Raw genomic sequence first — 17,121 nt, 5'->3', positions numbered from 1 at the left:
AAAAGGGCAGCAAACCCCTGTCGTAGAGATCCGCGACTCCAGCTCCTATAGGGTCACCCGGTCCGTTGTTTACTTCAACCCAGTGTCCGACTCTTAAGTATATCGCCACCTACCGCACCGGCTGTGTAGTGATTTAGTCCCTCTTTTCTTCTTCCTTCTTCTTTGGTGCGTTATGGTGGTTGGGCTCCAAGTGTTACATTACCGCCACCCATTCGACTTTATTCTTTAGAATTTATTCTTTAAACTTGATTCTTTTTACTTTATGCTTTAGACTTTATTCTTTAGACTTCATTCTTTAGACCCCCCCTCTCATAGAAAAAAACTGGTCATACGAGCTCTCACCCGGTGAGGGACTTTCTCAGGGTTGATGGGGGGCAGAGTGAAGCTGGCGGTATGGTTTTCAGCCAGGTAGGAAATGCGAAGGCGCGGCTTGCGGGGGTTGGTGATCTGCGTGTGAGCCCGTCGGTGGCTTTGTCTGCTATAGCTCCGTGGAAGTTTGTCCCGGCTCCTGTTGATGTTAGCTTGCATGGCAAGCTTAGAGGAGTCGCTGGGAGGGCACCGCAGTTTGCCGTTCAAGCGATCATCGATAAGCACTCAGGTGATGTGTTTATTTATACCGACGGGTCTAGGGATCCTGAGAGTGGGCGTACTGGCGCCGCTTATTTTGTGCCTGACCTGGGGCTAGCGGTCAAGAAGAGGTTGACAGATCGCCTTTCTGTTTTCACGTCGGAACTCATAGCGATACGGTTGGCGTTGGAATGGGCGGAATCTGCTTTGCAGTGTTGCGGCATTGTGGTGGCCTCTGACAGCCTTTCTGCATTGCAAAGCATTAAATCTGGGAAATCGGATTGCAGACAGGATGTGTTGAATGGCATCTTCTGTCTGATGCTCTCCCTGTCCAGGAAGGATGTGAGGGTTTCCTTCATTTGGGTCCCTGCGCATGTGGGGGTGGATGGTAACGAAATGGCTGATGCACTGGCTAAACGTTCCCTTCGGCGGCCATCAATTGATGTGGCGGTTGAGTTGGGCAAGTCTGAAATCAAGCCCGTTATCAAGAGTCATGTGGTCGGCCTTTGGCAGGAATTTTGGAGCCACTGTGTTACTGGACGGCATCTCTATCACATACAGGGTAGTGTGGGTCCTTGCGGGTCTATGGGCAGGAACGCGTGGGAGGAAAGGGCCTTCGCCCGCATGAGGATTGGCCATACTGGACTCAATTGGTCACTGAGTAGGATAGGCAAACATCCGACCGGTCTGTGTGGTCACTGTCAGGTGCCAGAGACTGTCGAGCATGTGCTGTTGTTGTTGTTGTTGTTGTTTTATGGCGGTTGGCATCCAAGTGTTGCATTACCGCCAGACTTTATTCCTCAGACTTTGTCGTAGTCCTCAGACTCTGTCGTAGTCCGTAAAAGTACTCCTTCCATTGCTTTGGTGTTACAAAGCCCATGAGGTCATGATATGTCTTTGTGACTAGAATAGTTGTTGTTGTTTCAGACAACAACCGGCTTTATTCCAGGGAGACTCTTCTTCATCTTCCTCTCCTTCTTTGACGTTCGGTGCTTCCACCGTACAGCTTTATTCTTTAGGCTTCATTCTACAGGCTTTAATATTTCCACTGATGTCGCTGCTTGGTAGCCGTGCGTCTACGAGACTGGACGAGGACAGGAGACCACCCCCACCCCCATCTCGTCACTCTGATCACTCTGACTCCCCAAAAGCAGACCCCCATCACGTGCTGATTTGCTGTGAGGCTTATGATAGGGAAAGGGCCGGGTTGGCCTTGTGGTTTCGGAATAATGGGCGGGAGTTCAATCTGCGGAACGTTCTGGCGATCCAGTCACAGGGTTTGTGTCAGGCTGTGGTTGCTTACTTATGTAGCACAGGGCTGGGTAAACGTTTATAGAGGTGGGGGGTGTTGGAGACTGAGCCGAGGATGAGGAGCAAGAGGATGTCCTAACGCGCTTGGACTTCATGGGCCTAGAAACGCCAAAGTGATGGAAGAAGGACTTCTAACCGAGCGTCAAAGAGGGCGAGGAAGGTGAGGAGGAGTCTCCCTGGAATAAGGCCGGTTGGTCTCTGACACAACAACTATTCTAGTCACAAAAACACATCATGACCTCATGGGCTTTGTACGCCAAAGCAATGGGAGGAGTACTTTTACGGACTACGACAGAGTCTGAGGACTACGAAACGTCTGAGGAATAAAGTCTGGCGGTAATGCAACACTCGGATGCCAACCGCCATAAAACAACAACAACAACAACAACAACAACAACAACAACAACAAGTCCTCGCCCAGTCTCGTAGACGCACGGCTACCAAGCGGCGACATCAGTGGACATATTAAAGCCTATAGAATGAAGCCTGAAGAATAAAGCTGTACGGTGGAAGCACCGAACGTCAAAGAAGGAGAGGAAGATGAAGAAGAGTCTCCCTGGAATAAAGCCGGTTGGTCTCTGAAACAACAACAACTATTCTGAGGAATAAAGTCTGGTGGTAATGCAACACTTGGATGCCAACCGCCATAAAACAACAACAACAACAACAACAACAACTATTCTAGTCACAAAGACATATCATGACCTCATGGGCTTTGTAACACCAAAGCAATGGAAGGAGTACTTTTACGGACTACGACAGAGTCTGAGGAATAAAGTCTGGCGGTAATGCAACACTTGGATGCCAACCGCCATAAAACAACAACAACAACAACAACAACAACTGTCATAAGCACTGGAGGTCAAAGCACTGGAAGAACAACTTTTAGGACTACGACAAAGTCTGGGGAATAAAGTCTGGCGGTAATGCAACACTCGGATGCCAACCGCCATAAAACAACAACTACAACAACAACAACAACTGTCATAAGCACTTTGATTATAATATTGGGGCTGGCAGAGAGCACAACTCTCTGGCACAGTCGAAAAGAATAAAGTCTAAAGTACAAGTCTGTACAACTAAAGTAGGTGGCGTTAATGTAACACTATAATTTATTTACATAAATACATTTTGTGGTCTGCTGGAGCAGAAGCATCACAGAGAGGGAGAGGAAGAAGCTGGACAAAGTCATCAAGAAGTCCAGCTCCGTCCTGGGCTGTGCTCTGGATTCGGGGCAGGAGGTGGGGGACAGAAGGGTCCTGGCTAAATTCACATCTATGCTGGACCATGAGTCTCAGCCCCTGCAGGACACTCTGTCCACTCTGGAGAGCAGCTTCAGTGAGAGACTGATCCACCCTCGCTGTGGGAAGGAAAGGTTTCGCAGGTCTTTCCTTCCTGCTGCTGTCAGACTGTATAACAAACACTGTTAGCCCTGAACACGTGCAATACCGACTTAATCATGTGCAATACCGTCATATTCATGTGCAATTACTGTCGTACTCACACGCAATAATGTCACATTCATGTGCATATAACTGATGTAAATAGAGTGTTTATTTTACCATTATTATTAATTATATATATATTATTTTGTCTTACGCAAGCTGTTTTTATTTTATTTTATCTTTATTTTTCCCCTCCATTCCTCCAGACAGGTTCTGTCTATAGGAGTTTTTGTTTGTAAGAGTTCTTCTATTAAGAGTGTTTTTTAAACTTCCTATAAATTATCTGTACTTTTCCTCTGTATTTACCTGTGTTGCAACAACAGAACTTCCCCATGTGTGGACAATAAAGGAATATCTTATAAAGTAGTAGTAACCCATGTCGCAAAAATGCATTGAGTCAACGTTGAATTGAGGTCTAACAGGTTAATTCTTAGTTGATTTTGAAAAATCACTATTGATTCAATATCTATTTTCAATTATTATTTAAATCATCAAAGAAATGTTTACAGACATAAATTCAACCATTGATTTCAGTCTGTGTAGCCCTGCCAGTCTATAGAATCCCTGCTTCATATCCATGCCTTTGGTGCACTATGCAACTTTTCTAGCGGAGGTATCACCATCTGATTATCTGCATGGAAATATCATTGTTTTTGCTCAAATGTTCCACAATATTGCATTAAACTTGCCTATTTCTATGGTGACAAGCAGCTGACATAGTATTCTTGAGCCATTAATCTACCTTTCAATTGAGTTTAATGCCATACTAAGAACCATTCTAAGCAAAGCAACAACATCTTCATGGAGATGAGAATGCGGGGTACCGTCCCACCTAAATGTGACATAATGCATCTTTAAAGAATACATTATGCTCTTTTCCCCAAGTACTTGATATTGAACTATGACATAAGTAGATCATATTTTTACATTTTGTTCATTGTCAACCACAATATTGAGCTAAAAACGACCTAATTTATAGAAATGGGGCTATTGAAAACTGCAGAACTGATAGGCCCTATCCAATTCATTGCAGCATTTCAATACAGCAAGAAGCGGATTTTCATTTGCTTGTTTTTATTTATGAACAGAGGATACGTGACATTTTGGAACTCAACATGTATAACTGCAACTAAGTGCAGGGATGTAGCGGGGGATAGTATGTAGGTGAAACCAGATTTTTTTTTAGAACTTATGTGAGCACTCACGGTTTAGAATGCACAGGGTTAGGGCTGACTGTAAGATAAGATAAGATAAGATATTCCTTTATTGTCCCACATGGGGAAATTTCATTGGTGCAACGCAGGTAGATACAGAGGTAGATACAGAAGAACAGAACACTCATAGGAAGTCTGAAAAACACTTTCAGTAGAAGATCTCCTATAAATAAATAAAAACTCCCATAGACAAATAAATAAATACCATTGCATGTGATCCCGACAGTAATTGCACATGAATATGTGTCACGACAGCACATAGATTGCACATGAATTTCACAGTAATTGCACATATGACAGAATTGCACATCAGTATTAGGTTAGGTCAGTATTGCGAGTGTTCAGTACTAACAGTTTTTGTTATAAAGTCTGACAGCAGCAGGAAGGAAAGACCTACGGAACCTTTCCTTCACACATCGAGGGTGGATCAGTCTCTCACTGAAGCTGCTCTCCAGAGCGGAGAGAGTGTCCTGCAGGGGGTGACACTCATGGTCCAGCATAGATGTGAATCTAGCCAGGACCCTTCTGTCCCCCACCTCCTGCACCGAGTCCAGAGCACAGCCCAGGACGGAGCTGGACTTCTTGATGACTCTGTCCAGCCTCTTCCTCTCCCTCTCTGTGATGCTGCTGCTCCAGCAGGCCACACCATACAGGAGGGCCGATGCCACCACAGAGTCGTAGAAGGTCTTCAGGAGTGGCCCTGTCACTCCAAAAGACCTGAGTCTCCTCAGGAGGTAGAGCCGACTCTGGCTCTTCCTGTACAGTGCGTCTGTGTTATGAGTCCAGTCCAGTTTGTGGTTCAGATGAACACCCAGGTACTTGTATGAGTCCACTCAGCTGTCATGGGACTACATATGAAAAAATAGCCTTTTAAAAGTGTATGTACTCATTGTAAAACCACGGGGTCATATGTTTGGAGGGAATTCTGTTGGAAAAATATGTCTCGTTTCTATATAACCCCATGCCAAAGTGCCCATGACTCACAGGGAAACGCAGACTGAGAGGATGTGGAAGCCAGGAGGCAAACCACTATCATGTGTCCTGTTGTTCACTAGTATTTGACTAAGATTAACAACGTATTAAGATACGATAAGATAAGATATTCCTTTATTGTCCACACATGGGGAAATTTAATTGTTGCAACGCAGTAAATACAGAGGAAAAGGACAGATAACATATAGGAAGTTTAAAAAAACACTCTTAATAGAAGAACTCTTATAAACAAAAACTCTTATAAACAAAAATTCCTATAGACAGAACCTGTTTGGAGGAATGGAGGGGAAAAATAAAGATAAAATAAAATAAAAACAGCTTGCGTAGGACAAAATAATATATATATAACTAATAATAATGGTAAAATAAACACTCTATTTACATCAGTTATATGCACATGAATGTGACATTATTGCGTGTGAGTAGGACAGTAATTGCACATGAATATGACGGTATTGCACATGGTTAAGTCAATATTGCACGTGTTCAGGGCTAACAGTGTTTGTTATACAGTCTGACAGCAGCAGGAAGGAAAGACCTGCGAAACCTCTCCTTCACACAGCGAGGGTGGATCAGTCTCTCACTGAAGCTGCTCTCCAGAGCGGACAGTGTCCTGCAGGGGCTGAGACTCATGGTCCATCATAGATGTGAATTTAGCCAGGACCCTTCTGTCTCCCACCTCCTGCACCGAGTCCAGAGCACAGCCCAGGACGGAGCTGGACTTCTTGATGACTTTGTCCAGCTTCTTCCTCTCCCTCTCTGTGATGCTGCTGCTCCAGCAGGCCACACCATACAGGAGGGCCGATGCCACCACAGAGTCGTAGAAGGTCTCCAGGAGTGGCCCTGTCACTCCAAAAGACCTGAGTCTCCTCAGGAGGTAGAGCCGACTCTGGCTCTTCCTGTACAGTGCGTCTGTGTTATCCAGTCCAGTTTGTGGTTCAGATGAACACCCAGGTACTTGTATGAGTCCACTCTCTCAATGTCCCTTCCCTGGATGTTCACTGACAGTGTAGTGGTGTCTGCGGAAATCCACCACCATCTCCTTGGTCTTCCCCACGTTGATGAGGAGGTGGTTCTGCTGACACCAGTCCACAAAGTCCTGCGCCAGTCCCCTGTACTCCGCATCATCATCGTCCGTGATGAGTCCGATGATGGCAGAGTCATCAGAGAACTTCTGCAGGACACAGCTGTCCGTGTCGTGTCTGAAGTCTGCAGTGTAGAGGGTGAAGAGAAAGGGCGCGAGGACAGTGCCCTGGGGGCAAAATATTAAAGACAATTTATGACATCACCGTCTCACTGGATTTCAGAAATCTGTATTTGGGCCTCAGGACTCCTGCCAGGGACGCAACCAGCAGATATCTCTGGCTCATCCTCCTGGCAGCTGCAAAACAGTTTTTGTGGCCTTCACAAAAAAATGGATGACACAAAATGCTCCGACGATCAAGGACTGGACTAACATTATACTAGACATTTGTAGAATGAAAAAATTACAATCGGACTTAATTTGAAAATGGACTAATTTGATAGACTTTGGACTAAATGGGACGTTTTCTTTTCGTTTCCTGTGCCTTGATTTTCTTTCTTTTTTTTCTTTGCCGGATGTTTACTGTTTTTCTCGTTTCTCTTTCTGGTCTTGTTTTTCTTTTTCATTGTGTTTGTTTGTTTGTTTATTTGTTGTTAAATTGTTAAAATTAAAAAAAAAAAAAAAATTAAAAACTGGAATAGAAAAAAGGAAGAAAAACAGACTTTTGGCTAATTCTGGCATTTTTACAGAAATGTTTATGAATATGCACTGTTGCTGAAAAAATAAATATAACCGTTGATTGTGTCTCATGTGCGCTGTATATTTGATAAATAATTGTATTGCAGTATTTACATATATAATATGCTATATTAGACTCTCATATACATAGTATTTACAAAATGCTTATTATAAAGGATGGGAAGATACTAAAAGCGTATCGCTTCTTGGGACTTGGTCCATGTTCCCTGCCGGGTTTTCTATGCAACTGTCTTCAGCGTGATCAATGCCAGCAAAGATGGCGGCTGAGCGGTGTTGAGGGCGCCTCATCGTAATGTGTTATAGTTTCGTATTTCCTGATTTTTAGTTGCTGGAATCGAATTGTCGCTTTTGAGTTTGGATAGGTGAAATGTGGGGAGTCTGAAAAGTGTGGTGACCTTTTTTTTTTTACGGCCCATATTTTTGTAGTGGCGTCGGGTGTGATTCGCAGGAGCTTCTTTGTAAAATGGCCCCAGTGCAGATCGGGGCAGACGGGCAGCTTGTCCCGTTTGGGGGCCCGGTAGTTTCGGGTCCTCAACAGCCACAACCCGGGGCGCCGGCTGCGCAGGGAGTACGGCTGAGTATGCTCATCGACTTTCTGCTGCAGAGGACCTACCATGAGATCACACTGTTGGCGGAGCTGTGAGTACTTTTAGCACCTCGGGCCCATGGGCTAGTGAAAATAGCACACACTGCTGGAGAAGTCCAAAGCTAAAGTTTGTATAAACAGCCAATCTCTAACTGACCTATGGATTAGGGATATATTATATAATAATTACATGGTGGTGGTATTAAATGTTCAGTCATTTATGAAAAATAAATCAGAACTTTTCCCCTGCAGGTTACCAAGAAAAACAGACATGGAAAGGTATGTCTCTCATGTTATTCAAGGGTAATTACATTTTTTGGGATAACTATTAATCTTATTCATTTATGATTTTAGAAAAATAGAAATTGTACAATTCGCTAGCCGAACAAGACAGCTGTTTGTGAGGCTCCTGGGGCTTGTGAAATGGGCTAGCAATGCTGGAAAAGTTGAAAAATGTGCAGTAAGTTATTTTAAGGTTTACTATGTAACTTTTCTGGAAGAGGGTCCAGAAAGGTTACATAGTGCACCATTCAAATTAATGATATGTATTTTATTTTATTTTATTTAACTGAACAATTTATCCACTTTCTCCTGTTTAGATGATCTCCAGTTTTTTGGACCAGCAGACTATTTTATTCGTTGATACAGCAGACCGGTTGGCATCATTAGCCAGAGATGCCCTGGTACATGCTCGTTTACCCAGCTTTGCTATTCCTTTTGCAATAGATGTTCTAACGACAGGATCATACCCACGCCTTCCAACATGCATCCGAGTAAGTGTCATTGATCCATAATCTCTGTTCATTTCTTAGTTAACTTCAGCTTCATTTGATTCTGTTCTGTTTCAGGATAAAATTATTCCTCCAGACCCAATAACTAAGACAGAGAAGCAGACAACTCTGAACCAACTTAATCAGATATTGCGACATCGCCTTGTCACCACAGATCTACCTCCACAGCTAGCCAACCTTACTGTGGGTAAGATGCTTGTTTAATCATTTATTCAAAATATATGTTTGTATGTTGTATCACGCAGCTTGTGATTGTTTTCTCCCCCCCTAATTTAATTTAATGGAAATGTGTACAGTTTTTATTTATTTATTCTACTTTATTTAACCAGATAAGAACCTTCTTTTTTAAGGGTGACCTGTTATTTGCTTTTTATTTATCCAGCTAACGGACGGGTGAAGTTTCGTGTGGAAGGAGAGTTTGAGGCCACTCTAACGGTGATGGGAGATGACCCAGATATTCCTTGGCGATTGCTGAAACTAGACATTTTGGTTGAAGACAAGGAAACTGGAGGTGAAATGATATATCTTTTGCTGTTTGCTGTCTAGAATATTCAAATATAAATATTATTTTGTTCTGTTTGCTGTCTAGAATATACAAATATAAATATTATTTTGTTCTTTTTGCTGTCTAGAATATACAAATATAAATATTATTTTGTTCTTTTTGCTAACAGATGGACGAGCCTTGGTACATAGTTTACAAGTTAATTTCATCCATGAGCTGGTTCAAGCACGCCTGTGTGCAGATGAGAAACCTCTTCAGGACATGTACAGCTGTTTGCGTATCCTTTTTGCTCACACATATGATATTATATATCATTCTTTCTGCAGCCAAATTGCATATGACCCAGACCCTTAATTGAATATTGAAATGTTCCACGCTTTTATTTAAAGGACACATTAAATGCAAAATTGTTTTTTGAGCTTTTAACCTTTGTAACGTTGGTCCCTCATCAAAAACATGAATCCTGTTTAGTAAGTTTTCCTCCCTCAAAGCTTCAGAAAAACACTTGGTTCCAAATTTCCCAGTTTTGTGGCATCATAAGCAGGGATTCGGAGGTCTTTGCCCTGTTTTCAAGACCATATATCATCTGTATACTCTTTTTGAGCATTTCTGCGGTTCGAATCCCGCAGATTAACATCCTGGTGGAGTGGTCCGATCCACTGACCCACAGATTGTGTCTCGTTGTGTCCTTGGGCAAGACACTTAACCTGACTCGCGTGTCTGCGTACACTGGAGTTTGAATATGTGTGAATAGGTGACTGGTTCCTTGATGTAAAGTGCTTTTTAGTGCCTTGAAGGTAGAAAAGTGGAGTAGAAAAGCAGACTTACCCAAGAGTATGTTTAATGGCCAATGACAATACAAATAATGCATAATATGTGTCCTTTTTAAAAACACTTCTCTACTGCTCTGTGAAAAGAAGTATAGCAACGCTGACTTGGCAACTTTACAATCCAATTACACATTTAGTACACTACCCGATTATTGGTGTGGCACACTGCTCATGATACGGTTATATCACGATTTTGCCTTGCCTGTTATAATCTATATATTGCTCATGATATGCTACGATTTATCACTATTCTTAAACGATCCCAATACATTTTAAAGGTTTTCTTTGTTAAACCACATCTGCACAAACTCAGAATGAAATGCACCAATTTTAATAATCAAAGTCAAAATGTGAAATGGTTCTCGTAAACAAGGTTCCTTTCTTTAAGCAAGCAACCAAATTGTAGTGCGGTCACAAAATAATTTGTGAAATTATACCAAAAATGTCTGTCGTTATATCGATACAGTAGCTAATGATATCGATGCTGAAACACAATACATAAATATTTCAATATTTTGTCACACCCATAGTTTTGCTACTAGTTGTTATGTTTCTTACAACCTCTTTTTGTTTAGCATTTGTAAATGCCCTTTATGTTTCAACCGTTATAGAGTCTTGTGTTAAATTTACCTTTTATGGAATTAAATATAACTCAAGTTTGACCATTTTACATATCTGTATGTTACTTCTATCTCTAGGGGTCGTAACAAATATATAGCATCAAAGAGGTTAATATTGCTTTCAAGTCTAGTAGACGGTCAATGCAAATCCGTACCTCTCTTCTATACTCTTTCAGAATTAGAACTAGCATTGCTTGTGGTGTCAAAGAGCAGTTTGTTTTAAGAACAGATGCTCCATTTACCCACACTGTGTGGTAAGGAAATGTGCCTGTAGAATACTAATGAAAAGTCATCATTATATGTTGTTATAGGTGGTTTCTATTCCATTTTATAGCTTCTTTAACAAGATCCTCCAGACTCTTTCTGTCTATCGCTGCAGCTTGAGGTGTTGCACTCTCAGACTCAGATGCTGATCAGAGAAAGATGGGGTGACCTAGTCCAAGAGGAAAGATATATGCCAGCAAAATTTCTAACCCTTTCTGTTTGGAAGTAAGTGTTGTCGTTGAACATGTTGAAGCATATGGGAAGAGTAGATATTATATTACAAAATATTTCAAAATAAAACACATACTTGTACAGCCAACAGGTTCTGGGTAGAAAAACTGGAACCGCATCTGTTCATAAAGTCACAATAAGGATTGATGAAAGTGATGGATCAAAGCCACTGCAAATATCTCATGAGCCTTCACTCCCAGCCTGTGATCCAAAGTTGATGGAAAGGGCTATGAAGGTGAGATGGGGGGGAAAAAACACTGGTATGTATATATATATATATATATATATATATATATAATATTTGGTGCATCACTGTGTTATTTATTCGTCATGATTTGCTTTAGATTGATCATCTGTCCGTGGAGAAACTTCTTATTGACAGTGTTCATGCCAGGTCACATCAAAAGTTACAGGAGCTGAAAGCAATCCTCAAGGCCAGTAACCCTAGCGACAACTGTATGTATACGATGTAGATTCATTACGTTAAAGTTATTTGGATCACAAGAATTCACTGTTATTTCTGTTTTAGCCTTCATTGAGACTGCCTTACCTACGCTAGTCATTCCTATTCTGGAGCCCTGTGGTCGCTCTGAGTGCCTTCACATTTTTGTTGACTTGCATTCCGGCATGTTCCAGCCTATGCTGTTTGGACTAGGTAAATAAACAGATTCAGATTTAAAATGGTGTCTTCCATGGAACACAAATTAATACACACTATTAAAAATGGTTCTTCTATTTCAGATCAGTCCATACTTGATGACATTGAAAAAAACATAAATGATGACATGAAGCGCATCACATCTTGGCTGCAACAACTGAAGTAATCATTGTTTCAGTTCATTTGTCTGCTACTTGAAATACTAACATTTATAAATGAGCTGTTAGGTGTGAATTTGTTTGACCCGTTTTAATTTTGTTGATTTCTGATCAGGTTCTGGTTAGGTGAGCAGCGCTGTCGTCAGTCTGTGAAGCACCTACCCACTGTGTGTACAGATGTTCTACACCTCTCAAATTCATCCTCTCATGCTGTTGGAAACTTGTCCAAACACAAACTATTCATCAAACTTACACGACTGCCACAATACTACATTGTACGTATTGTAGATCTAAAGATGAATGTAACTCACACATTAACCTATCCATTACATAACATTTGTATTACTTTTTATTTTAGGTGGTAGAAATGAATGAAGTGCAAAGCAATCCTACTTTGTTGCAGTACAAATACTCAATCCTATCAGTAACTCAGTTGGATGGAGATGATGGACCCTTGTGTGCACAGCTACTGCAGCATTTCAAACCCAATCTTGAACACCTCGTTCAGGACCTCACAACAGGGAAAGGAGCCAGACTGGGCACTAAAAGAAAAGTACGCAGTCTTGCTATACCATAATTGTTCTCACTGCTCCCAAAGATAAAACACTACATGATATTAACTCTGAATGCTTGTAGAGACTTGATTCTTGTTTGTATTTAGTTACCTCCAGACCAAGGAGATGCCGAGCCAAAAAAGCCCAAGCGATCTGGGGAAATGAGTGCCTTCAACAAAGAACTTGTGCATCTAGTGGCTATGTGTGACACCAACATGCCATTTATTGGATTGAGGACTGAAGTATGTTTCAATATGTTGCAATATAAAATGTCACCCCCATCCCAACTTGTGCTAACAATATTGTATTTGTCTGGCTCTTTGGTAGCTGTCCAATATGGAGATTCCAAACCAGGGTGTTCAAGTGGAGGGAGATGGAAGCAGTCATGCAATTCGGCTACTAAAGTAATTTTTTGTTGCATAGAAATACTTCTATCTGCTTTTGTCTTAACTAATAATTATATCTCATAGGATACCTTCATGTAATGGTGTGGGTGAGGAGACAAGAAAAGCTCTAGAGCGCTCCCTGCTGGATTGCACATTTCGCCTCCAGGGCAGGAACAACAGAACCTGGGTGGCTGAATTGATTTTGGCTAACTGTCCTCTTAACAGTACACACTGCAGAGGTAGAAACCCCATTTGTATTTTCAGTGTCTGTCTTGAATTGAAAGCAGATCTGCCTCAGCAAAATGTAATTCTGGGTCCTCTCCTTTAGCTTCCACTAGGCACGTGTACCTGACTTTTGAAAACCCTCTGTCAGAGCCAGTTGGCGGGCGGAAAGTGGTAGAGATGTTCCTCAATGACTGGAATGCTATCAGTCAACTCTATCAGTGTGTCCTCAACTTCTCCAGAGCACTGCCTGGTAACTATTTTAAGTGGCTGCGGACTACTGGTTCTAATTGTTAATGATTGATACATTTGGATTTTTTCAGTATTTATTCCCTTAATTTGCATCTCTGTACTGTTGTTCTCTTCTAGAAATGCCACCATATCTCAATATATTCTCAGAAGTGCGCCTCTATAATTACCGCAAGTTGGTGCTTTGTTATGGAAGCACCAAGGGAAACTCGGTTACCATTCAGTGGAATTCAAACAGCCACCGTTTTCACCTGTCTCTGGGAACTGTGGGTCCTAACTCTGGCTGTTCAAACTGTCACAACATTATCCTTCACCAACTACAAGAGATGTTTAATAAAAGCCCAAATGTGATGCAGCTTCTACAGGTATAAATCATCAGTACAATGATGAAATGCACCAGCTGCATGAAAGCATATGCTGAAAATGTGTTTTGTTTTCCAGGTCCTTTATGACACACAAGGTCCCTTGAATGCAATAAACAAACTACCAACTGTACCCATGCTCGGCCTTACCCAGCGTACTAACACTGCCTACCAGTGCTTCTCCATTTTGCCTCAATCTCCTACACACATACGCCTTGCATTTAGAAATATGTACTGCATTGACATTTATTGCCGCAGCCGTGGTGTTGTCGCCATAAGAGATGGCGCCTACAGCCTTTTTGACAACACTAAAATTGTTGAAGGTTTCTATCCTGCTCCAGGTCTCAAGGTAACCATCTACCGTCTTCTACTTTAAAAACTATTCTTTCTATACAATGTATATGACACTTTTTTTTCCTCCCAAGACTTTTTTGAACATGTTTGTAGACGGCAACCAAGATGCCCGCAGGCGTTCAGTCAATGAAGACGATAACCCTCCCTCTCCAGTAGTAGATGTCATGGACAGTTTAATGAACCAGTTCCAGCCACAGCCACAGCCCATGAGGCCAGTACCGGGAGGCGTTTATCCGTCTCTTACATCACCACCACCAAATTACCACACCAACGTCACTCCTTCGCCATCCATGATGCCCACACAATCCCCAGGTATGTCCACTAAAACGCTAAAGTACATTTTTGCAATATTGACTCGTTTTTGATTTGCGGCGTGTGAATGTGCATTTTGCATTTATTTTTCTACATTTCATGTTAAACTTGATGTATTGGTGCAGACTGCTGAAAAGCAACCACGTGTGCCCATTTTTATGCCCTCTTTGTTTCTCAAATATTTCTTTTTCCACATTCAGCCACGACATCTCTGTCCTTCCATTCAACTTTAGCATGTTTACCCGTCTGTGTGATACTCTGCATGAATGCATAGAAAATTGATGAGTCCTTTGGTGTATGTGTGTGTGCGCACAGGGAACATCCATGCCTCTGGCTCCCCTAGTGGAGCTCTTAGGGCGCCCTCTCCTTTTGGGCCTACTCCCTCTCCATCCTCTCTTGGCATAGCCATGGGCCAGACCAGCTTTGCCAGTCCCCACGGTAAGAAAGGACCTCTTAAACCTGGTCTGGTGTTCATTCTGGTCTGTGTTTTGGAGAAATGGCTTTAAAAGGGCATTTTCAAAATAATCAAAGTGGGCACACAGTGGTGAATTGATCAAAGCCTGTTTCGCCAGTTTTAAGCTAATGTTTGTGTTTATATGTAGGTACTCTAGATCCCAGCTCGCCATATCCAATGGTGTCTCCCAGCCATAGGGCTCAGTGGCCTGGCTCACCCCAGGTCTCGGGGCCTTCTCCTGGTGCCCGAATTCCCGGCATGTCCCCTGGCAACCCATCACTGCACTCTCCGATTCCTGATCCTCACTCTCCACGTGGTGGTACAAGTAAGCATTAAGGTTCTTTGAAATACAAGTTTAAAAACATTTTGTCCTTATAAAAGTATTTTATTTTTGCTTTAGGTTCCCAAATAATGCCTTCCAGTATGCCTCCTCCACGCACACTACCTCAGCGCCCCTGGGCTGCCTCCATACCCACAATCCTCACACACAACGCCCTGCATGTGCTCCTCCTTCCATCTCCCACTCCCTGTCTAGTGCCCGGCCTGGCAGGAAGCTACCTCTGCTCTCCTCTGGAGCGCTTCCTGGGTTCAGTCATCATGAGACGACACCTGCAGCGAATAATTCAGCAAGAACCCAATGTAGGTTGAACAGTATTTCAGACAAGATTTCTGTATTTTTTCTGTAAAAACTCACTGCTGCAATTGATCTTCTAGTTGACCATTGTAAACTCCAATGAGCCTGGAGTTATCATGTTCAAGACAGATGTGCTGAAGTGCCGTGTGGCTCTAAATCCTAAGAATTACCAGACGTTACAATTGAAAGTCACTCCGGAAAATGCTGGCCCCTGGTCACAAGAAGAGCTCCAGGTTTTGGAGAAGTTCTTTGAGACGAGGGTTAGTGTAATAGTCCAGAATTGTCCTGGTCCATGTGTACATATTTCTAGTTTTTATCTTTATGTAGGCTGTAACTTGGAAACATATACTGAGAGCCTTTTAGTATTTTCAGTTTCTCTTTTTTCAGGTTGCCGGACCTCCCTTTAAATACAACACGCTGAATGCCTTCACAAAGCTTCTTGGTGCTCCTACACACATCCTTAGAGACTGTGTACGGATCATGAAGCTTGAACTGGTACATTATTTTGTTACTCTCATCATTCCTGCAATACGCTATAAAGGCAATATACCAGTATATAAACAATTCAACATGGTTTCTGTTTATATTCATGTAGTTCCCAGATCAAGCGGGTCAGTTAAAATGGAACGTTCAGTTTTGTCTCACCATTCCTCCAAGTGCTCCCCCCATTGCCCCACCGGGAACCATTGCTGTGGTTCTCAAGTCCAAAATGCTTTTCTTTGTAAGTCTCTGAAGTGCTTCACCTTTACAATTACATGGTTTTGTATGTCTTGTCTGACCTGATAAATTTTCTTGTTACAGTTACAACTGACCCAACGTATTCCAGTATCCCAGGACCCAGTGAGCATCATTGTGCCTATAGTGTACGATATGGCCACTGGTCTCACTCAGCAGGCGGACATCCCCAGACAGCATAGTTCCTCGGGAGCTGCAGCACTCATGGTCTCGAATATTCTTAAGCGGTTCAACGAGATGCATTCTGCCAGACAAGGTAATCCTTTCACCATTTTTGAATAATGGTTCATGTAATAAAACAAACAAAGCAATTAACTTTGCTTTTCTTTTTTCTTCAGGGGAGTGCACAATATTTGCTTCTGTCCATGAGCTGATGGCTACCCTCACCTTACCCCCTGGTACTCGGTAGATTGCATGGCACATTTGACACGTTTATGTCTAATCCAAGAGTTGTGAGGAAAACAACCTTGTATTTTCTCAGATTTACAGTTTCTACAATTAAATGGTAAATGTATACAATGATTAGTGTCTTGTTTTAAGTATTAAGTTTTTTATGTTGAACTAAATCTCAGAGAATGAGCATTTGATGCAAGATATTTTTCACCCCAGGTGCACTGTAAACAAAACTATCTATTGAAGTGAGGGTTGTTTACAAACTATGTACATTATTGTATATTTCAGTGTTAAAGAATGAGATTTTGATTGAAAATGTGTCATTTGTTGAACCAGGATATATTTGTATATGCACACTACACTATTTAAATGTCCTTTATTCTTTATTCCGTCTGTCTTTTAATTTGAGGCTTATGTATGGCAGAAAAATATTGTATTTTATTATGTTGTTTTGAACTCCTTTTATAAAAGCATCTTGTACTAAATTTAATAAACAAAACGAGGAGTTGA

The 17,121-nt window shown here is 41.9% G+C and overlaps 1 protein-coding gene across 1 annotated transcript; it reads left to right on the top strand.

Annotated features, from left to right (window-relative positions):
* The first annotated feature begins 7,542 nt into the window (after positions 1–7,542).
* On the top strand, positions 7,543–17,121 carry med14 (mediator complex subunit 14). The gene is made up of 29 exons (XM_072444895.1): positions 7,543–7,952; positions 8,152–8,178; positions 8,254–8,359; positions 8,499–8,672; positions 8,748–8,877; positions 9,073–9,201; positions 9,365–9,472; positions 11,002–11,134; positions 11,225–11,375; positions 11,485–11,596; positions 11,670–11,795; positions 11,882–11,960; positions 12,072–12,231; positions 12,315–12,509; positions 12,618–12,752; positions 12,838–12,914; positions 12,981–13,135; positions 13,225–13,371; positions 13,488–13,732; positions 13,809–14,078; positions 14,155–14,395; positions 14,711–14,833; positions 14,998–15,174; positions 15,250–15,488; positions 15,564–15,743; positions 15,871–15,978; positions 16,079–16,204; positions 16,285–16,474; positions 16,557–17,121. The coding sequence occupies exons 1-29, from the start codon at positions 7,777–7,779 to the stop codon at positions 16,625–16,627; spliced, it is 4,290 nt and encodes a 1,429-aa protein (XP_072300996.1). The 5' UTR covers positions 7,543–7,776; the 3' UTR covers positions 16,628–17,121.

The sequence above is a fragment of the Eucyclogobius newberryi genome, unplaced genomic scaffold (assembly GCF_026437365.1).
Source record: "Eucyclogobius newberryi isolate DKJ021-1_F unplaced genomic scaffold, fEucNew1.0.hap1 SCAF_14, whole genome shotgun sequence".
NCBI classification, from domain to species: Eukaryota; Metazoa; Chordata; class Actinopteri; order Gobiiformes; family Gobiidae; genus Eucyclogobius; species Eucyclogobius newberryi.
The sequence above is the reverse complement of the archived record's forward strand: the minus strand, read 5'-3'. Positions and strand labels throughout refer to the sequence as shown.